The sequence below is a fragment of the Uloborus diversus genome, chromosome 6, assembly GCF_026930045.1.
Source record: "Uloborus diversus isolate 005 chromosome 6, Udiv.v.3.1, whole genome shotgun sequence".
NCBI lineage: Eukaryota > Metazoa > Arthropoda > Arachnida > Araneae > Uloboridae > Uloborus > Uloborus diversus.
Genome location: NC_072736.1, coordinates 70,450,176 through 70,473,956, shown reverse-complemented (window position 1 = coordinate 70,473,956; position 23,781 = coordinate 70,450,176). Strand labels below are relative to the sequence as shown.

Here is a 23,781-nt window from a genome sequence, read left to right as displayed (position 1 = left end):
CTTTGAAATTTTTTAGTAAAACCAAAATAACGCGAAACTGAATTCGAATATGAAGTTTAATATTTTTTCTCACCATTCCTATGTCATTCTAAATACAACTCAGTAGTTTATTCAAAATATTGACTTATCTTCTTTTTGAAATGGATCAAAAAACGAAGAGACAGAGAAATAACACATCACAAAAGTCATCGTACATTCAAATATTTTTGAATAAATTCGTGATTAAAAATATCATATGTCATTTTTTATTATTTTTGCATTGTGTTGACTTTTAAAAGTCATTTGGCTTTTTTTTTTATTTATTTATTCCTTAATATTGTGCTTATTACTTTAAAATGGCTGGTATTCATAAAAAACAACGAACACCATTCGAAATTTGAATTTTTTCCTCACAGAAGCGGTAAATTAGTTTTAAATGTCTCTAAATTAGTTAATTTATTCCATTCTATAGTAAAATGCGTGATAAAATGCTTTAGAGAAAGGAATCGGACCGAAAACAAGGTAAGAAAAGGTCAACCGGCGAAGTTGACCAAGCGTGATTGGAGATTTAAAGTTGAAAAAATTATGAAAAATACACATGTGAGTGCTGTAAAAGTTTCTGCAGAGTTAAATGAAACATTTTACATTTAATTTTCATCTAAGATTGCTCGCCAAGTTCTCTGATTAGCTGGATTAAATAGGACCTCATCCCGCAGAAATTGTGCGAAAAACAGAAAGCTTACGCTTTTCGTCGCAAAATCAGTGATAAATAAGCTCAAAACGTTTCGGAATTTCGCCTTACTTAACAGATTTAAACTTAATGTAATATATATTTAGAGATATCTAAAGGCTAGATTACAAAAATATGGTTTTGGAACGAAAATAGAGCTAGAAACAGTAAGACTCGAAGTGTGGCTGAACACTTGCTCAGAAATTACGCAAAAAAAAAAAAAAAAAAGAAAGAAAGAAAAAAGAATGAAATCTATTGCCAGACATTTAAAAGGTGTTATTGATACTGCATGATATTCTACTAAGTAATAACTTAATAAAAAGTTAGATTATTCAATAGTATATAGACATTTTTTTTAAGTGTACGAAGACTTTTGTGCGATAGAATTTGCGGTACTTTTTGGTTTTTGATTTTAAAAAAATTAAGTTTTAATACTTTTTAAAAAAAATGTCATATACTTTTGTTGAAAATTGATCATAGATCTTATAATTAAACAACTGTTCCAAAATATTAATTCTAACCAATGGATAGATGCCAATTTCGCTGAAAGTCGTAGGTGTACGGACACTTTTGGGAGCCAATATATACTGCCAAGAGCATGCCGCTGGATATTGATGGAATATAGTACCAAGATTTCCTCTTCTTCTGGATTCCAAAAATCGTGCATTAAAAATTTACTTTAGAAACGGTAGTATCAAGATCTTTTCTGTTATAGCTGACTATAAAATAAATTAAAAGTGTGGATATTAAAATTTGAATTTCTTTAATGACCTTACTTTTAAAAAAAAATGTACTCGCATTTTATTCCACATTGAGAAAATTCATGTTTAAAAAACTCGACCCCCCAAATGAAATGTTGAAATGCCGCCCCTGGCTATCACCAATTGTTTGAAAGTTGCATCCATCTGATTCCATTGTCATAGAGCATTTATTCTCCAGGGAAAATGTTTACAAATTTAAGAAATGGATTCCTTATATGCAATGTCCATTGTGCAAAAAAAAAAAAAAAATGAAATTCTTGTTTGTTGCAATGATATATTTATATTGATTCCATGAATTTGACAGTCAGTAAGGGTCAAAAACCCTTAAAAGGCTAGCCTAAATAGCAAGCAAATATTGAGACTTTTAAGAAAAGTATTAAAAGCTGTTATTCAAGGGCAAATCAAAAAGTCTTAGCGCTTATTTTTTTCGCCAAAATACGGCTGTGAATACAAAGCAAGCATAAACATTCCAAACAGCGACAGTTGCTTGAACCGTGCCAGCCATATTTGCTTTTTGCCTGGAAGAGCAGAGCTACTTCAGTCATTTAAGATGACGGTTGTTCTTCAGACGTCCACAGCTTATGAGCACCGAAGTGTTATTCATTTTGTACGGAACAAGGGACAAATCCCATAGCAATTGACAGGGAAATGCACCTGCAGTCCAGACCTTCCCCTTAGTGATTTTTACGATTTCGATCCATTGAAGAAGTTTCTGGCAGGACAGAAGCCAAGAACTCGGTCCGACAGTGATTCCACAGGCAGCCGGAAGAATTCTACAACAGGGGAATCTCTAATTTAGTGCTGCGATGGGGCAAATGTCTGAACTGGTGTGGTGACTATGTAGAGAAATAGTTCAAGTGGCATAGTTTACTACACATAAAAAATAGGCGCAAAGACTTTTTGATTTGCCCTCGTACGTACTAAAATTTATTGTGTAAAATCGTAGCAAGTCTAAATTTAAATTAGTACCAATTTTGTTTAAAAGGTGATTGGGCAAGCAAGAGTCATGCTTACAATAACATCACACACAAGTTAGTGCATTAAATAGAGCATCAGTGTAAAAACATGACATGGTTTTAAAAGCATGTGTTATTTGCTTGTCACAGTTGTGCAGCTAGAATTGCCTTCAGGAAGAAATTTTTTGGTCAAAAAAGTCCTTACCTGTGTATAAACTACTTTATTTAGCATTGGCAATAACGTTAAAATCGAGACCTCTGAGTGATGTTTTTACTCTCAAAACCTCCCTTCAGTGTGTCGCTGGCTTGCTGGTGTCTGTTATGTAATAAAGGGTGAGAACCTGATAATAATGGATATTTTGGCAACCAGCTTGCTTTTTGCTGGTACAGAAGCAATTCAAATGTAAATTTTAGATCAGTTTTTTTTTCCGAGGTTAGTACATGCGATGCATATCTGTTAAGGGAGATTATTTTGGTTCAGTATGAATTCTTCTACTATGTGTCCTTGATCGTAAAAACAGGATGGTGACAGATCAGGGAGATCAGGGAATTTTATTAATCAGGGAAAAACCAGAAATCATATCTTTTGGGATACAGTATTGTTCGACAAATCATAACTTTGAAAAGATTTATGTAATATGATACATTAAGAATTAAGGTTTCCAAAGTTCTTTTAAATATGTTATCTTTTAATTAGATTGCAAAATTCATATGGAACAATGGAATGGGCATTCAGTTACAGCATTCTGAAAATTTTTGTATCAAAAATAAGGAGCCACATTGTGTTTCATGGATTGAGGAAGGACTTCCAACTTGTGTGAGTTATTTTACATTCATTTATATTTTTAAAGTTCATTTATATTTGTATCATTAATTATGGTTGTTTTGCTAAGCTACATTGAAGAAACTTGTACAGTGAGTTGTTGAATTTGTTGATTGTAAGACTATATTTTTCAAGGTAAATATTTTTAAAAATTTTTGTCATTGATTTGGTTCATTTTAAGTTGCAAATGAGGAGAAAAAAGATGTCCCTGTCTTCTTTTGTATTTTACTTATCTATGTCATTCTAATAATGCTGTAAAATTCTTAGGAATATGGAAGTGGTCACATAGGTGCTATTGATAATTTATGTATTCCTGTGAAATTAGTTTTAAGATTAATGTATAAAAATTTAAGTTTTTACATGTGGCCGTTTTCCTATTGCACTTACCAGCGTGCACTATATGGATGCCTCACTTGCCAAATCGATTAACTCCATAAAACAAAAAGGGAGAAAAGTTATGAAAAAGATGGTGTTATACATAGAAGTAAATAGGACCTCGTGTTACATTTTCTGCCATCACGTAGTCTGAAATGTACTGAACCAGAACTTGAATTTAAATTCACATGCTAAGCATTGAATAAGCACTATTAAAGCAGAAATGATGATTTTTTGAAAAAGTGGAGTTAATCGATTTTGCAAGTGAGGCATCCATATAGCCTAAAGTATTCAGACACTTTCAAAATCTGAATTTTTTTGCAAATTTTTAGAGATTACAAGCATATTCTTCTGCATTGTGTAGGATGTATTCTTCTATACTGCCCGTTTCGAACCGGACAATCCCGTTTTCTGGTAGCCTGCTTCATTCTCCCATCTTCTGACGTGACAGAATGAAAAACTAAGAATGTTAAAACTGAAAATCATTATATGGAATCCGTGTTTGCGCTCAACTATCCGTAACCTGGGTCCCAGGGACCCATTAATGAAATAGATTTGGGTCCTTTGTTGGAAAAAATGAGTCCCTTAAATTTTAAACAGAAAATCTTAGTGTGTAAATGAATAATATAAAAATATTTATACTTGGGGGGGGGAGGCATGAAATAAAATAAATTGGTTATTTTTGCCCTAAGTTTTTGTGATTTTATTATTGTAAAATTATTTTCAAATAATACACTTGCAAGACTTAGTTATGTGAGAAACTATTTGGTCAGTTACAATGAGATTAACTCAAAATTTACTTTAAAAATGGGTTTTACCATTAAATATAAAACAAGTGCCTCTGATTGATCAAGCAAAAAGCACTCCCTTAACCTTTGTTTTCCTGGAAATTTTTCTTAGCGAAAAAAGCAAACAGACCCCCCCCCCCCCCCTCTTCCCAATTATCATTGGCAATTAGATAATAATAATAATAAATCGCAATCGAATGAACCCAACGCAAAAATCGCGATCGCAAAAACGAAACATTTTCTCATATGAGTGTGAAAATTTCTCATTTGCAAAATCAGTATATTTGACTTTATTTTGACTCGTTCAAAATATCTGTTTTGGTTTTTGTTCTATTTTTAAAATCGCGCCATTTTGAAAATGGCGCGATCGATTAATACCCGACTTTTGCAAGTCCAAATAAGAATAACCCATCAGAAAGAGATGAATTATTAGAAAAAGAACAAGGCTAAAGTGCTTTTGTATAAAATTCAAGTATTTATAAGCAATTTAACAAGAAAAATGTAAAGTTCCGAACTCTTTGTGTTTAGCGCGATCTGGAAAATGTTCGCCATTTTTTTTCTCCCCTCTTTTTATTGGGGATGCAAAGTGATCATTTTCAAAAGTAATTCTGGGTACATGAATGCCAAATTGCAATATTTTTACTGTACAATTGTCTTGTATAAATCCTGAAGATTGCATTGAAAACCTCTCTTATTTTTAGTCTTCATTTCTGTTTTTAGGAATTTCCTAAAGATAAAAACTTAACGAAAGCTTATTCTTAGAATACAGTACAATGGGCTACTTGTGAACTTGCTCCCTGAGCTCTGCCCAGGAGGTCACTGTAAGCTCCAGTCTTATCACTAAAATTCCATTGACTGGTCCACAATTGGGATGTGTTTGAATAGCTGATAAACAGATAGGGTCATTTTAGTCCTTTTCTGTTGATTCTCCTGGTCATTTTGAAGCTTAAAAGCATTTACTAAATAGATCTTTAGCATTTTCTCCCTTTTTTTTCTGGTTCTTATCTTTTGGGTTTTCTGGGTCCCTGGGACCCAATTTTTCGCGGAAGTTGCATCCCTTTCCCGCAAATTTGCGTAAAAAACCCGCTATAGCGCGTAAACGCGAACCCTGGAATTATGTATGCATTTTCAGACCAATAATTTAAATTCACCAAATTCACGTAATGACTGAATGTGTATGTCATATTTCCTCTGCTCAAATACAGAAATAGATTAGTTTTGCTTATGAATAATTGTTGGTATATTTTAAGTTAAGTACTAGAAGTTTGATGAACTAAAAGCAGGTTACTAAAGCCAACTAGAAAATTTAGGGATGTGTTCAATCAGGAAGAAAATAACACACTCTCATTTTTGGCAAATTCATAATATTTATTTAAATAAAAATATTTCAGAAACTTTTTCAGCCTTAGTAAAAATAAATTTTGTATCTCAAAACAATTTTAAATGTTCACCTCCCAATTAAGAAGTCGTTAGAAAATATCACACAATAAATTACCCAAACATCACAATGTATATAGTTACTAAGACTCCTCAACCTGAAATTCCAAATAATTAAGCGTCACCTTTTAAGGAAGTCCAAGTACCAGTCAATAAATACTTCCGGAAAGTTTTTTCTGAAAAAGAACACAATGATGTACTGTTGACTCTTTTACTGTTTTATCCCTTTGCCAAAAGTAGACTGAATTAGCTTCAGTAGAACTGTTTGATTATCAAACAAGCAACTGGTATGGTCAATTTCAAGAAAAACACCCCAGTAGGCCTTTCTTTTCCAGAAAATCATCAGGTTGTAGATGGGAGGTTTGACCAGCTCTTGTAGAACACATTAGTTGCTGACGGCAGACATGATACCGCTCCGTATTTTGGCATTTTACCAACAAACATTACCAAAGTTTCAAAAAATATGACTACTTGCAAAAGAAACATTACACTGAAATTTGAAATTAAAATGTTGAAAAGTTGATAAAATATTTAAAGGAATTAATTTTCCATGTTATTAATTGGCATTTTTAATATTTTTCTTTTGTAATGTTTCTTTAGAGTGCTGTGGTTTCAACTAGTAAAATTTTTGTTGCCGTAAAAACTTGCCATAAGTTTCATGAAAACAGAGGTAGGTAAAAACAGTCCTTATACAAATTTTCCTTGTGAGTTCATTTTAAGCATAGTGCTCTATAGATAACTAGGTTTTTTCCTTTAATAGTTTTTAATTTATGAATTCTTCATTTTTTCCCCATGTAAATTTAAAAAAAAGGTGTATTTCTGCAGCATTTTTGGGCAGGAACACTTGGTCTTTCAGATTATGTTGAATACATAAAATAGTAGTATGGTAATGAAAATAGCTAGACTGAACTTACTTTTACCAAGGGTGGGTTTATTACAAAGTATATCAGAGAACTTATTAGCAAAAAAACTAAGTCAAAGAATTAAATTCTAATTTAGCTTTTCATTCAGTTATTTTAAGAGCTGGGCTTCCTTTGACACCAAAATATATTAGGCATTGCTGTAGTTGAGGGGGGGGGGAGAAGGAGAGTGCTGTCCATTGAAATATTTTTTTTTATTGTAAAAGTAATGCAAATATAATATAAATTGGTTTCAAACCACCTCTTCTTTTGATGAATCTCACCAAGCTTCAATATGAGTTTCCCCAAATATCTTTTTTTTTCCCCAAAAGTGATATACCCCACATCAGGACTCGTCAATAAATAACACTTGACCCCAATGATGTTCCCTAGCATGAGTAAGGCATTTGGTTTTCTTACTAGTCAATGCACCTTAAAGGGGTAGCTTGCTGTAATGGGTGTCAGTAAAGGGCCCACCTGCCTTAATCACAAGGAAACTTACTCATATATGATTGTGAAATGTTTTTTGCCTATAAGTTTGAGCACCTTATCAATCAATCCTTTGGAAGTTCATGACATTCCCATTAGGGTTTGCTGAATTTTTCTTAAGCTGATGGTGTCACGTTGGACTTCTGTTTAGGTTTTAGTGCCATAGACCAGTTGCATTGCTTAGTTTTTTCAAGCACCCATTTCTCTTATTTCATTTCATCATGTTGCCGCCTATCACTATTCTCAGCCACCTTCCCTTTTTGGGGAGCATAGTACTTTGAAGTCAACAAAATATACAGGCATGCCTTGTTTCACAGGGTACTTGAACTACACGGTATCGATATTGCGTAGAACAAAATTTGCAATTATTATGACACGGACTAGATATTACAATGAAGTATAAAAGTTGAATTAAATATTTTTGGTTTTAATATGAAGTGGTTATTAAAAATGGTTTTTGTTTGAATTCACTCCTAAAAAATAACATTAAGCTCAATTTCGCAAATTTTAAAAAATGTAGCAATTGAATATTTCTATTTATTTTATTTTTTACTTCCTTTTACAAAAAAGGAAGTATTGTATTTGCGAAAAAATTTCACTCAAAATTCGGCTTTAATTTCCATTTTGCTCACCCCAGAATTAACGTTGAGTTTTTTTTTTCAACCCGACCACATGCAGATAAGTACCTAAGAACATATAGACACCCGAAATATCCATTTTGACATTCCCCGAGTTAATTACATCGACTTTTCTCGTGACATCTGTATGTACATATGTATGTGTGTATGTATGTTGCATAACTCAAGAACGGTATGTCTTAGAAAGTTTAAATTTGGTACAAGGACTCCTTGTGGAGTCTAGTTGTGCACCTCCCTTTTTGGTTGCATTCGGATGTTCCAAAGGGGTCTTTTGGGGGGAAATCAATGTTAATTTCAACGTAAACTCAAGTGGTGTTATAATTTATGCAAGCACTTGGCAATATATCGGCAAGCTTTTTGCCGCCAAATTGGCGACAAATTTGGCTTTTTTTTAAATTTTAAATCTGATTTCAATTTGCTATCGTTGATGATATTAGAGAGTTAACTATTGAATCACATTAAAATTGCCAATAATGGGGGAAAATATTTTAAATTGATGTAAAAGGAAGTCATGTGATGCACACATCAGCTCGTTCATTGTTGTTGCTCAAACTTTATTGCTACAGAAATTCTCATATTTCTGTTTTGATAGTAGTATACATTTTGTTGTTTGTCATTGAAATTGATAAAGTGTTTTCTTTTCTTGTTATTTTAAAATTTTTATTTTCATGAAGATAAACAGCATGTTTTGTATGTTTTAATGGCTTCAGCTATCATCAAATTTTACACTTTAAGACTTGAATTTGATATAACATGGTATACGCTGCCCTGATTTACATTATTTCAAAGTTTCATATAACACAGTACATATTGCCCTGATTTATGTTCAGTCAATTCACAATAACTCGAAGTCACTAACTCTAATATTACTATAACTCGAAGTTTTTATCGAATCTTGACCCCTTTGTCTTTAATTCCATGGTTATTATTCTCAATATCTCGAAGTTAACTTCCTTTAACTTGAAGCTTTTTCCAAGATGACTCAATTTTTTTTTTCCGAAAGAACGAAAAAAGAACGAAAGAAACAAGTGACTAGAGAGAAAAATTAATTCACCTTCATTTGCAGTTCCTACACAATAGATCTCTGAAGCTAGAAAAGCACCTGTTGAGCCAATGTGTGATAAAGGAGTTACACGTGCAGAAATGAGTTAGCTTGTTTTCTTTTGTTGTACTGTACTTTTTACACTTTGCCATGTTGCTGGACTACGAATTTTCTTTTAAGCTGTCAAGTTGCCAAATCAACTTATTGTGCCTTTATTCAAAGGCTGACCTAAATTAAAATGCGTTCCCCTTCATTCTTTAGTTTGATCATTTGCTAATAAGTTCCTGAGAGACAGAGTGAGTTTTCTTTACTATTAAAGATGTCTAATCAAGTACTCTGCCCATGATATTAAAAGAAAAAGTGAAGCTTCTAAAGCGGTAGAATCTATAAATCCAAATTTGAATAGTTTACACTTGACCGAAAGGAAACAATGTTAATAAAGATGCAAACTATCAAACTAACTTTGGTCAAGTTTTCTAAACAGATTCGTTATGCTCTTGTTGCATTGTAAAATTTCTAATGCAGTTAGAAAAAAAGTGATTCATTCTCACTTAGACAAAAAATAATTTCGCTAAAATTTTCTATAAAAAATTTTTACTGCATAAAAGCTATGTTCATTTTAATAATATTTTAACTACAAAGAATTTGCTCATTTAGATAAGATTTTATTAAAATCTTGCACTGATAAGAAAGACTTTCTTAATTCTTGAAACAGCTGTGTACATTTTCAATGTTTCATTTGTTTTTATAAAAGCTACTCACAATTTAAAAGCTCTTTTTTATGGATTTGTTCGATAATTCACTTTGAAATGTCTAAATGTCTTTTTTTGGTTCATTGTTTTTGAGGAATGCACAAATACACACATATATTTATTTTTTAAATGTTCCACGAATTTAAAAAAAAATGCTGTCATCGCTTGTTTTCATGGCTTATGATTTATCGCTAATTTTGAGTGTTCTGGAATGCTGAAAAAACGGATGTACCAAAAAAGGAAAAACTGAGCTGGAAGTCAATAGAAATTTTATGAATCATAAAAATATTGCTCGCTTAAAGCGGAGTTTGCTCGTTAAAAGCGAGTTATGCTTCCATGGACTTAACATTGTTCAAACCAAGTATTTCTTATTTCTTCACTAAATCTGGATTCTCGTTAAATCAGGGCTTGTTACAAGTGCGTTTGACTATATTACTAAAACTTATAAGCAAAGGTTTGTAAAGTTATGGGAGACTTGTTTTCTTGCTGACATAACTTTTTATAAAATGTATTTCCAAGAATCAAGATAAAGAAAAGCCAAACAAGTAAGCGCTTACACAAGTAAGTTTACCTTTAATAATAATAATAAATAAATAAAACATTTAAACAAATAAATTCAAAATAAAAGTAGAAATATTAAAGCAGTTAAAAACATACAGTAATCACACCTATTTTTTTGGGGGGGGGGAGGGGGAGGAGTAGAGAAACCCAATGGATGGTTAAGAGAACTACCGACTTTTTTCGGGGGGGGGGAGGCAAAATTTATAAATCCAGGCCCTTATTACCCTAAAACGATGTAAGCATTGTTATGGTCATAACTTTTGGTTATTTACAATTTTCTAGTTTAAAGCACTGAACATTTAAAGAAAATTTTGAATTTTTAAATTTCTCTGATCATAAATATTCTTTCTATTTTAGTGAAAGTGATAAAAAGTACTTGGGCTCCAGAAGTTGAAAATTTGCATTTTTTCAGTGATAAAAATGACCATTTAATTCCAACTATAACGTTAAATGTTGAAAATGTTCCTAATGGACACTGCGAGAAAACATTATCTATTATGAAGTATTACTTACAGATGAAGGATCCATTAGATTGGCTCATTATAGTTGATGATGATACTCTTCTCAAGTAAGTGTATGTATTTAATAGAATTTTTTAAGCAAATCTTAACAATTTTCATTAGTTTTTAAAAATTAAGAGTGATTTCTATTATAAAAAAAAACCTAGTGTGCTAATTTCACTTAATTCTCTTGTAGATTTGTAGATATTTGTATACTACCATGTGCAGGTAAAGGGCTGTACTTGCAAATTTTTCATTTTGCATTTTTGTCATCTATTGTACGTTATCTTTATTGTACAAGCTCACTTATTAGGTTTCCGCTGAAAAAAAGGCACAAGAAAAAATGTTTTAATTCTAACATTCTCCTATTGTTAGTATTGAATCCACCACACATTTCTTCAAATATCTCGAAAACACATTTCTGCAGACACTGCTGTTTACTTGCACACGGCAGTATAGACTACTATAACGTAATTCACCAAAAGATTTTTTTTCTTGCCTCTTTTTAATGTTTTGTAATTTGGCCTGCTTCTGATCATTTGGAAGTTTGTCTTCCCAAATGGAACTGAAAATTTGGAATTGCTTGTGCTGGTAAAATCGATGTTTAATATTGCATCAATATAAAATACTTGCCAGCTGTTAAAGGAAATTTTGGTCTACTCTTCAGATCTTTTATGTGTATCTTTCTTGCATACATTCATGCAGAAATGTACATGACATTTTTGAAAACCTGTGTTATCTTTAGTTTTGGACTTATACAAATGTTTCTTTAAAACTCTTCTACTGGACTTTAGGTTTATCAATTTCCCGTAGTTAAGTCTGAAATCATGGGCGGATCCAGGGAGGGGGCTGTAGGGGCCATGGCCCCCACCGAGAAAATTTCAACAGCAGTTAAAATATCCTTTTTTTGAGCAAAAATGCAAAATATTTCCCTTATAATACATACCAAGTCTAACAATAAGGAAAACAATGAGAAGGGCCATGGCCACCCTGAAAAAGTTTCAAAAATAGTTAAAAATCTTTTTTAGAGCTAAATATAAAAAAATCCTTATTATTCCTCGAAGTCTAGCAAGAATATAAAAACAACGCCAAGGAACCATAAAACCACACTGAGGAAGTTTAAAGTATAGTTTTTTAAACCCTCTTTCCTAGCTTAAATTGAAAAAAAAAAAAAAAAAAAAAAACTTGTAATTCATGTGAAGTCTAATATGAATGGAAACAATGCAAGAGGAGGGCATGGTCATCCCACGAAAATTTCAAAAATATCAAGTATATACCAAATATTTGGGTTCATTTAGCATAATGAGCTCGTCTCGTTAGATGCGTTTACTTTCCCCATGGGGGAAAGAAAAGGGATATGTATTAGTAAGTGTCCGATAAAAAGTTATACATTTAATGATTGCGCATTAAGTGAAAGTAAGATTTATGTTTTAACCTAGTTTTATGCAGTGCTATGAAATTATTCTTCATTCCCTTTTTAATATGGGATGCTCCAAACCATGCCTCTTTCTCTTGTTATTATTACCAAAGATCGTCTACAAACCAGGTTTTAAAAAACTAACTTGTAAAAGTTTCCAGGAAGGGTCCTCCACATCTCCTTTTCGCCAATGTTGTTCAAGATCGGCCTGAATTTTGTTTTAAGCGCTTGAGTTTCAAAATGTTTCCGGGAGGGGGGGGGGAGACCTCTATCCCTAACATCATTGAAAGTCTTCAGGAATTACGTTTCTGGAGCTTCAATTTCGAAAAATTGCTGGTCCTCTAAACGTTTCTCACGAATCATGAATCATTTGCAATTTAAAGAGTTCAATTTTGAAAAAAATTTAGTAGTGGGCCTCAGAATCTCTTTAACCCTTAACCTTACCAAAGATAATCTAGAATGCGTTTTTAAATTTCTAAATTAGTAAAATTTCCTGGGATGGGCCTTTTAATCTCTCCTCCTCTTAACATCACCAAAAATCGTCTAAAACAGCCTTTTTAGAGCTACAATTTCGAGGAGAGTGCTCCAAACCTCTTCTCTCCTGCCATTACCAAACATAATTAGAATGCATCTTTAAGACTGCAAATTAGAAAAATTTCTTGGTGTGGGCCCACGAATTTCTCCTTCAGGCATCATCACGAAAAGATCCTATTAAACTGCGCAAAAAAAAAATCCTCTGGAGAAACCCCAGACCTCCCTCTTAACATTATTAGAGATAATATTTGCGTTTTTAAGGTTAGAATTTTAAAAAATGGGGTGGGAGGGGGGATAGCACCCGAACCCTTAATATTACGAAAGACAGTCAAAATGCATTTCTAAGATTACAAATAAGAAAAATTTCTTTAGATGAGCCATCAAATCCTCTAACTCCCTCTAATTTAGAGCTACTATTTCGAAAAATAGACGGGAGCGCCACCGAACCTCATCTCTCATAACATTACCAAAGCTCGTATAAAATGCGTTTTTAAGACTACAAGTTCGAAAATTTTCCGAGAGAGAAACCCCCGGAACCCCTTGACTTAGTTATAGTCAGTAGTTGTCTTAGTTGAGTTAATATTATGCTTACGGTTGGTTCATATCGGTTTCCTCTTAAGGGCTGTTGTCCCAAGTGATTGGCGCCAAAGAAAAATCAATCTACTCAAGTAATCAAAATCAACAGCAAATAGCCTCCCGATCTTTGTTGCATTCGACGTGATTTTCAGCCTAGAATCAATTGAGATAATATTGTAGAAAAAATTTTTGTTTTTATAATTTAAATTAATTTTAAATGCAAATCTCGCTTGGCGACGGTTTTAGAATAGCAACCCTACACACACTAAAAACTGAGCAACTTTGCGTCCTACTACAAATCCCGTAATAATATTGGAGAAAAAAACAGTTATCGATGATTCATAAGACTTTGAGGGTCTTAATGATAATTTTAAATTTCATTTTCATCAATTTTTATAGTTTAAAGTGTGGATGTTTTATAAAACTTGTTCAATCTACAGACATTTAGTTTCAATTTTCTCATGCAGGTGTCGCTGAACTAAGAAATATGAAAAGTAACCACTCTCTTGCACGTTTCCTAAATTACTACCATGAATCACTTAAGCTTTTCCCCCCATTTTCCCAACGCGAGCCACTTGCGATCTCCGCCTTTCTTCAAACTCTGATAACGATGTTTCCCGAGGGCCCAGGGAATCGACTCCCCATCGAGAAGTGGTTGAATGCGTTCCTTTTGCTAATTCCAGCGTTTCACTGAGGCATTTCGCAATTTTTTATTTTGTCGGTCTGTATTTTGTTATTGTGAATGCCATTCATTAATAAAATAAAAGCGATTTTTTGGCTATTTTGAAACGAAAAGCATTTATATATGTTTTTTTATTTATGAGATAAATGTTAAATCATAGTGCGTTTGACTATATGTGAGCAAAAATTTTAAATTTATCTCAACTTGTCACGTTTGCTGTATTGTAGAGTTTGGTTTGAAGTTACCAGTTTAACGATTGCTTCGGTTTAGTCACTAAATAAAAGGGATTTCTTCTCAGGAAAAAGCAGGCGCTATCAAATTATATGTATTGTTCGATCAATACTCAGAATAATTTCTGAAGTTTCAACTTTTTATCATAGTTTTCCTAAACATTCCTGACTTAATATCTCAATGAGAAAAAATATATGATTTGCACAAACACAAACATTGTATATGAGCAATAAAGAGAAAAACGAAAGAGGAAAAAATGTGCAGACCAACTCCAAGAAGCTTTCCTGTTTTGAAAGTTTTAGGGTTATGACTATTTTTCGAGAAAATGAGGAATCTCCTTTCAATAATGGTTTGGAAAAGAATTTGATGCTGTTAAATTTATTCTTGTCTTCCTTTTCACTTTCTTTTTGATTTTCCTTCATGAAAATTGATCATTAACTTAATTTCTTCAAAATATTTAACATTTATGACTTTTTTTGTTCAATATTTCCGTAATAAATACCTACTCAATACCTAACAGTAAATTTTAGTGGGGGGAGGGGAGCTTCTCTTATGTAGTCAAAACTTACAAGAGACTAAATTGTCATCTGCAATGGTACAGAAAGGCTTGGAGGAAGTAATTTATTCCGCGATTGAGGCATTTTTATCTGAAGTTATTACCTTCAAATTAAATCAATCAAATATAGATTACTTTGTTCCAGGAAGATTTCACTCAACTGGAATTGATAATTAAATAATACTCGAAATTCATTATCTTAGAAACAATTCATTGGATATAAAGTAAATATAAAATCAGAAACATAATTCACTTATAATTGACAATTTTTTCCATGCAATTTTATGACTAATGATATAATGAAAAATGTGGCGGTGACTATAAATAAACATTTATACACAAAATAAATGACTATATTTTGTTGATGAGCGCCTCAAATGGATTGTACATGAGGAACTATGCAGTCAATATGCATCACAGCTCACAAGATGAATATATACATATCATTACAAAGCGGAAAATGTGTCACTCAACTGGAATTGGTAATTAAATAATTCTCGAAATTCATTCTCTTAGAAACGGTTCATTGGATATAAAGTAAATATAAAATCAGAAACATAATTCACTTATTATTGATAATTTTTTACATGCAATTTGATGACTACCCGAGTAGCATCAACTCATCGGCCGTTCATCGAAATCCGATCAAACTTTGATCGGTCGATGATCGGCCGATGATCGGATTCCGATGAGTTTTCATCGGAAATTGCTCCAATATGTCTCATCGGCAATAGTAGAATCCGATCATCGGAATCCGATGAATTTTGCTCCCTATACCGATGAGATTTGGAGCAATATACGAGCAGTGCTGTTCCGAGGCGATGAATTTTGGATGAAAATAGGATGAGATTTGGAGCAATATATGAGCAGTGCTGTTCCGAGGTGATGAATTTTGGATGAAAATACGATGAAATTTGGAGCAATATACGAGCAGTGTCGTTTCAAGTCGATGAATTTAGGATGAAAATACGATGTGAAGTAGTAACAACTACGATATAGGGAAAAGCAGGAGGAAAAAAAATTAACAGTGGGAAGAATACTTTCAGGAGGGGTATTTTCGGATGACGTCATTTGGGTCAATTACTTAATATATATTACTTTTTCTAATATCTTGTTTAATTAATTTCTAATTTAACAACGTTTGATGAGCATGATTCGTGAGTTCAATCTTAGTCGCTCTAGCCGGGAATCGAACCCTAGACCTCTGGAATACGAGATTAATATGCTAACCACTAGACAAGTTATGCTCTCTCCAGGTTGGAAAATAATGTATTAAATCGAAAATCATTTGTGGCGCCATCTATCGGGTGGCAAGGCTATGACAGATTTCTGAACGGAAAGTGAGAATTTTATTCAAGGAATATACTTATGGCGCCAGCTAGTGAAGAGTCGGAGTCGATCATTTTGTCCGCAAACCGAGTCGGAGTCGGTAATTTTGGGAGTCAAATTGAACGGAGTGGAATTGTTTTGGAGATAGAGAGAGATAATTCAAGAGCCGGAGTCTCATTTTGTTCGCAATTCCAGTGAGATAATCGGCGTTGGAATCGTGGAGTTAAAGTTGAATTGATTTTGCAGCAAATTGGAGTAGACCCTTCCAAAATCCAGGAGTCGGATTCGGAGTCAAAGTCTCAGTCATTTTTCCTCCGATTCTCAACCCTAAATGTTGATCCGTATAGCCTTACGTTTGATAAATAGTCGGATATTCAAATAATAAAACTTATCCTATTTTAACAGTTGGGAGATTTCCAAAAATTTTAGATTGGGAAAATTTTTATCGGAAAATTTAAACGACCGACTTTTTTTAAGATGAAATGCAACTCGGAAAATTTGATCGTTACGATCTCTTTTTCCGATTAAATGTAGCTCGGCAAATTTTCATCGGTAAATTTGATCGTTACGATCTCTTTTTCCGATGAAATGCAGCTCGGCAAATTTTCATCAGAAAATTTGATCGTTACGATCTCTTTTTCCGATGAAATGCACCTCGACAAATTTTCATCGGAAAATTTGATCGTTACGATCTCTTTTTCCGATGAAATGTAGCTCGGAAAATTTTCATCAGAAAATTTGATCGTTACGATCTCTTTTTCCGATGAAATGTAGCTCGGCAAATTTTCATCGGAAAATTTGATCGTTAAGATCTCTTTTTCCGATGAAATGTAGCTAAGCAAATTTTCATCAGAAAATTTGATCGTTACGATTTTGTTTTTCGATGAAATTTCGCTCGGAAAATTTTCATTGGAAAATTTGATCGTTACGATCTCTTTTTCCGATGAAATGCAGCTCGGCAAATTTTCATCGGAAAATTTGATCGTTACGATCTCTTTTTCCGATGAAATGCAGCTCGACAAATTTTCATCGGAAAATTTTCATCGGAAAATTTGATCGTTACGATCTCTTTTTCCGATGAAATGTAGCTCGGCAAATTTTCATCGGAAAATTTGATCGTAACGATATAGTTTTCCGATAAAAAACAGCTCATCGAAAACCGTTCTCGGATTCTGATCGCAACGATATCAGCGTGCATTACGCGATGAGTTTAGGAGGAGTCGATGATCGGCCGAGCAAAATCCGATGAGTTAATGCTACCTGGGTAATGATAATGAATAAATTTGCGGTGATTATAAATAAACATTCATACTCAAAATAAATTGCTACATTTTGCTGAGGAGCGCCTCAACTCGATTGTACACGAGGAACTGTTCAGTTTATGCAGTCAATATGCATCACAGCTTACAAGATGAATATATACATATCATACAAAGGGGAAATTGTTTCACTCAACTGGAATTGGTAATTAAATAATTCTCAAAATTCATTCTCTTAGAAATGGTTCATTGGATATAAAGTAAATATAAAATCAGAAACATAATTCTCTTATTATTGACAATTTTTTACATGCAATTTGATGACTATTGACATAATGAAAAATGTGGCGGTGACTATAAATCAACATTCCTGCACGAAATAAACGGCTACATTTTGTTGATGAGCGCCTCAGAGGGGTTGTACACGAGGAACTCTGCAGTTTATGCAGCAAGTTACCTTTTTGAATCTTCGATTTCGGAAAATTTCAGAGCAAAGTTCCAAACCCCTTCATCTGTTGCCTTAACAGTATTGAAAGTGGTGCATAAATGCATTTTTACGGTGTTCTATAAAGGGAAGAGGGTGAAAGATAAGACTTCAGGATTTTTTTTGACATCGAAGCTCTCAAAACGCAATTTTAGATGATCTTGGATAATTTTAAAGAAACGGGGGTTCGAAGGCTCTCCCCGGAAATTTTTCAAAATTGAACTCCTGAAATTGAATTGCCTTCAATGACCTGACAAGAAAAATAAGGTTCCGGGGCTTTCCCGGGATTTTTTTAAAATCAAAGTTTTAAAGCCCCAAATTTTAGGCAGTTTTTGATGATATTGGGATGACGAAAGATACGAGTCCACCCCCGAAATTTTTTCTAAATAAAAGCCCTAGAAAGCAAACATGGACCATATTTGAAAATGATAAGAATAGACGGTTTTCAGGACTCTCCCCCGGAATTTTTTTACTATTGCTCCAAAAACTCAATTTCAGACGGTCTTAAATGACATTATAGCCCTAGTGGGCCCCAACACCAATATAAGCTTTTCGAATCAAATTTTATTTATGGAAAAATTTTCGGGCTCAAAACTTTTAGGGCCCTTGCCGACTCCCCCCCCCCCCCCCCCATTCCAGATCCTACACAAAAAACTTCTCTTGACTCTTTTTCGGGATTCCTTACAGTCAGGACTTTTTCTTTCTTCTCCCTTTCTTTTTCGGGGATTTTCCCTTTTCTCCACTTTTTGCTCAGTGCCGTCCCAAGGTTTGGTTTTCGCACATAGAAGTTGGGCCGTGGGCCCCCTTTTTTCCACTTATAGGCCGATTACTGAATTGGCCATGACCTAGGGCTCCTGCTATTTAGGAGCTCCAAATTGGCTAAAACTGCTTTAGCAAATGGCAAAATTTGAAATGTTTGCCTACAAGAGGGCCCCGAAAAAATGTCTGAAATGGTGCCCCCGATATCTTAAACGGGGGTTCCACGTCCATAGTTTCTGGGGTTCTGGGGGGGGGGCAGAACCAATATAATGTTTTCCAACTAAGTTTGAATTACGTTTTTTTAGTTTTAGTAATACTGTTATTAGTTTTTTTTTATAAAATTGAATGAAAACAAAGCTTGAAAATTTTCGAGCCCCTCCTAACTTCGGGCCCCCGAGCATTGCGGAGTCGTGCGGTACGTAGTTACGCCAGTGAAGGTAAAACACTTGATTTGCATAGCAGGGTACTCCAAAAGCTTTTTAGGGGCTGGTCCGGATCTGTATACCCACAGACTCCACAGTGTGGGAGGGCCCACGTCCTTAAAAGGACCAAGGACCCAAGAAATTGAAAAAAAAATAAATAAATAAATGAAATCAATAAAGAAATAAAGCAAACAAAAATAAAATAAAAACACTTGCACTAAGAGACTTATTAGCTTTGCAAATATGCACTGCTGGCCTCGCGTTTTCAAAATGAACAAATTGGAAATTTGTTCTGAAAATTACGGTACATAAAGAAAGGACAATATATTTTGTAATAAAACTAGAATTGGAACATAATTTTTTTTTTTTTTTTTAAATTTTTGGCAGTAATTTTATACCTCCTGAGAAGGGTGGAAATTTTTCCCTTCTTTTTTTTATGCGGCGAAGTGGGAAACAAATTATTTATAATGAAATATTTTCTATTCGTTCTTGAAACATATTTTTCATCAGATAAATGAGTAAACAAAAAAATGAATGAATAAATAAAAAGGAAATGAAACAATAAACTAATAGATAAATAAATTAATTAATATGTGAGAAAAGATAATTGAGTGAATAAAATAGTGAATGAATAAGAAAATAAGTGAAAGAATGAATAAATAAGGGAATTAATAAATCGTCGCCTCCAAGCAACAGTAGGATATATTAGTGTTATTCCTGGCATTAGATGTCTTAGCGCTGCTCTGAGGCGATGAAATGAAGGTTTGCAAATGAAGTAATTAATAAATGAGTATGTAAGTCATTTGACTAAAGAATGAATCAGTAAATGAAATGAACTATATTTCACTTCGCCCCATCCACTTTGCCTCGCACGCACTAGACTACCAGTACAAAGCATTTAAAATGCAAATAAGCTTAATCATAAACAAATAAATACTGCACTGAATATTACAGTGAGTGACAGAATATTACAAGATACTACAAAATTAGTGTCTCATTTGAAATTTACAAGCATTTTATAATTTAAAAAAAAAAATTTTGATTTGCATCAAAATATTAGAAAATGAGTATCAAGAGCGCCCATATGCAAAATTCTAAGGGGGGACTCAGATATTTTCCCCATGGGTTAGGAGGGTATTTTCTCCATGGGAACCGATTTCAGGACAGATTAGAGTCATTAAAATATTTCATTTTTAATAACTTATTCATTAATGACTGGAGAATAAATGTTTTTACATTTTTGCAAAGAAAAAAGTACCGAAAGCAAGGAAATTCTAATTTCAAAGGGGGGGGGGGGCAACCGCCCCTGCCCCACTATATGGGCGCCCTTGATAAGTATCAATTTTTGAAAATTACTTGTATTATATTCTTTGATTTTCAGAAGTAATTTTTTCTCTAGTGGAAAATAGACTATATGGGTTACTGAATTGTTAAAATATTGCTAGAGAGGTGACACTAAAAGCATAGTAAATATTTCATCATTTCACTTTACCTAGTTATTTCACTTTGCCACACATTTCCCTACCTTATATACATGTATTTATCTTATAGGTGTGTAATTGTGAAAGTTACTAGTGTAATTTTTTTGAAGCCTTGATAATCTCGATTTTATTTATCTTCTCAAGAGATTTGCTGTTGTACTCAGGGCCGTCGAGAGCTAAGGCATGCCCCAAACCAGTTTGGTCACCGGGCCCCCACTCCAGCCCTAAAACTGGCCAAATTTATACTACTCCGATTCCGAGCCAGGCCCGCGCAAGGGACGGATTCCTCGTTTCCGATTAGGCTGGCATAACCTCTCCTCGGCTCTGGTTGTACTGTATAGTGTTTACATACAGGAAGAAAGACAGAGCAGATCTAGCTTCTGGGGCTACTTCATTACTGCAATATGACAAATCAAGAGAATTGCGTCTCGTATATATCCGGAGAAAGAGAATTCAGCAGAGTGAGCTTAGACACAAAGTGACGTAGGCACAACAAAATACTGGTTTTTAGAAACACGCCTTTGTACGAAAAAAAAAGAGCTCAGAAACACACAAAACAGCGTTCCCGAAATTTACTGTCAAGTTGATGAAGAAATGATGACGTTTCGCATTCAGGGAAGCCTCGATGGGAGGTCACAGCAATATTCCAAAAACTCCTTATTCGGTACATTTTGCTGACGATTCAGAAGATTTAGAGCTTACATTTCAACATAGTCTTTTTTCTTTTTTTAAATTCTAAAAATTGTTTTTAAATGAAACTTAACGTTCCTGCTTATTAGATGTTATGTGCGTATGTATGATATGCGTGTAAGCTCGTCTTTTATCATTCGATAAAATTAGAATTTTCCTTTCTCCAAAAATTTTATTTCGATGAATTTTAATGTCTTGTGCGTTAACCATTTTATCAGTCGTTATCTTTATTTATAGCAGCATCTTTATCCTATTATTTTTTTCATCTACGAATCAACGATTTTAATAATGTACTCTGTTATTACGTTAACTGACTTGTGTTCTTAAAACTCCTCACTGTTCAATGGTATTTCTTTAGTAAATTGTAACTGAAATACATTGCAAAGAGTCTAAAGTTTCCGCTTTTGAAAACTGCATATTTGAAAAAAAAAACATGTTTAAAAAATTTTTGATGACTCTTTTTTGTTCTTCGGTTTTTAATTTAGCATGTTTTCTTTATTAGACTGGGATCTGAAGGGGGTTGAGCATGCATGGAAAGACTGACGCAATATTATTTCTGATTATTGTTACAGGCACGATGGTGATTATGAAACCACATGTCCCCCCCCCCCCCACTGGGTGGTTGACAACCCCGGGGGAGGGGGGAAAGCAGTGGGGGAGCCGTTTGCTAAAACACTCATAACTCGCGAACTATTTGAGATAAAACACTGGAAAAGTGGCAATCGACGCAACAAAACAAGGGCTTCATAAAAGCTAAATATGATTATGGATCTATCTTTGTTGGTTTCTGAGTAAAATTCCATTTTTTGCAAACAAGCAAAATTTTTGAATAAAATAAACAAAACAAACTTTTTTTGACCAAAATAAATTCCAAATCAAAATTGTTTGATTTTTTTTTTCAAATAAAGTCCTAAATATCATTATTCAATTTGTTAAAACCATTTAAATACTGTTAACTCGTTGAAAAACAAAATGACAGTAGCAAACTCGAACACGATTTGCAATATAGTTCAGGATTTGAAGGGTGGTTTTGAGCATGTATGGAAGTCCTGACGCAAAATTATTTCTGATTAATGTCACAGGCACTATAGTGATTATGAAACCACATGTTTTCGCCCTCATGGGAGGTCGACAACCCCGGGGGAGGGGGAAAGCAGTGGGAGGAGCCGTTTGCTAAAACACTCATAACTCGCGAACTATTTGAAATAAAACACTGAAAAAAGTGGCAATCGACACAACAAAACAAGGGCTTCATAACAGCTAAATATGGCTTATGATCGTATCTTTGTTAGTTTCTGAGTATAATTCTATTTTTCGCAAATAAGCAAAAATTTTGAATAAAAGACGCATTTTTTTTTCAAATTATCAAAATTATTTAACTGTTTAAGGAACCAATAAAATCTGAAATATCATTATCCAGTTTGTTTAAAATTACTTAATATTATCAAAGCGTTGAAGAGTGAAATAAAAGCAAGCTCAAAAAGCATTTGAGGTAATTCACAAAAAAGAAAAAAAGCTTGCGGAATGTACTTTGAAGACTCGACATAAACCAAAGTAAATTTTGTGGCTCTCCTGTTTTGGCCGTTTTATTTCGTAATATTATCAAAACAATGTCCTAGTTATGTAATTATTTAATCTTTAACGCTTTATAGCTGCTTAGTATGGGTCACAATGGCACTTTTTTAAAAATTAAAACATACAAGTTTGCAAGTACGAAGTAATTACAGAAAAGATAAATATAAATGATCAGGATAACCCTTTTGCAGATTTTACACTTGAGTTATGAAACATAGTGAGCGAGGCTATTGCCACATAAGCAGCAACAAAATCAGTGGAACGTTCAAGAAAATGTGAATAGTCTCTTATCCAGAAAAGTCCTGCAATGGCAATGTCTTCAATAGCGACTGCAAAACAGCAAAAGAAAACCAAAAAAACATTTAATCTGGGAAACGTTAGCTCAAAAGTAATGCTAGTACATCTAAAAATCATTCCCATACAATAAGCCCAATGCTAGGTTAGGTTCATCAGAATGGTTCACTAAAGCAAAGCGTGAGGTCCGATTTCGTGAATGTAATTGAAAATGATACTTCTTGCAGCAAAACTCTGGAAGAAGCACCCTATTTTAAGAACATAGTTCAAGTTATCGATGGAATGATTATCGTCCATAATGTCCCAAACACTACTTTCAAATCCAGCAAAGATTTTGTAGGTCTCCAAATAAAAAATAATAAAATTTTTCTCTCCAATAGTCAAACTACAGTGGACCTTAAAACACGATCGGTACATCTCACTGTCGTTTTCATAACTTGAAAACCAGAAGTTCAGGAAAGTCTCCTTCGCTTATAAAAAAAAATCACTAGTTACCAAACCAGTGGTTTCGTGTCATAGCCATTCCTGAAAATAAAAAGAACCTTAAAAGTACATTTCAGAGTATGTAGTATATAACATATCCGTTCCTGCATCCAATCAGCTTCTGGTGTCTGGTAACTCTGAAAACGAAAATGAATATTATTTAAAATCTGAAAGTCAAGTAATAAATTTCTCTGAAATGCACGAGTCCAACCAGGACGAAGCACGCAACAGAATCTATCTTCCTGCATATGATTCAGTGCAAAATAGGGAAAAAAGTAA

General features: G+C 33.6%; 1 protein-coding gene across 1 annotated transcript in view; it reads left to right on the top strand.

Annotated features, from left to right (window-relative positions):
* LOC129224803 (beta-1,3-glucosyltransferase-like) overlaps window positions 1-23,781 on the top strand; it is a 61,881-nt gene that overhangs the window by 18,171 nt on the left and 19,929 nt on the right. Inside the window, exons 6-8 of the mRNA XM_054859352.1 lie at window positions 3,124-3,243; window positions 6,450-6,519; window positions 10,588-10,798. Coding sequence (XP_054715327.1) covers window positions 3,124-3,243; window positions 6,450-6,519; window positions 10,588-10,798 — 401 coding nt within the window. The remainder of the gene's footprint in view (window positions 1-3,123; window positions 3,244-6,449; window positions 6,520-10,587; window positions 10,799-23,781) is intronic.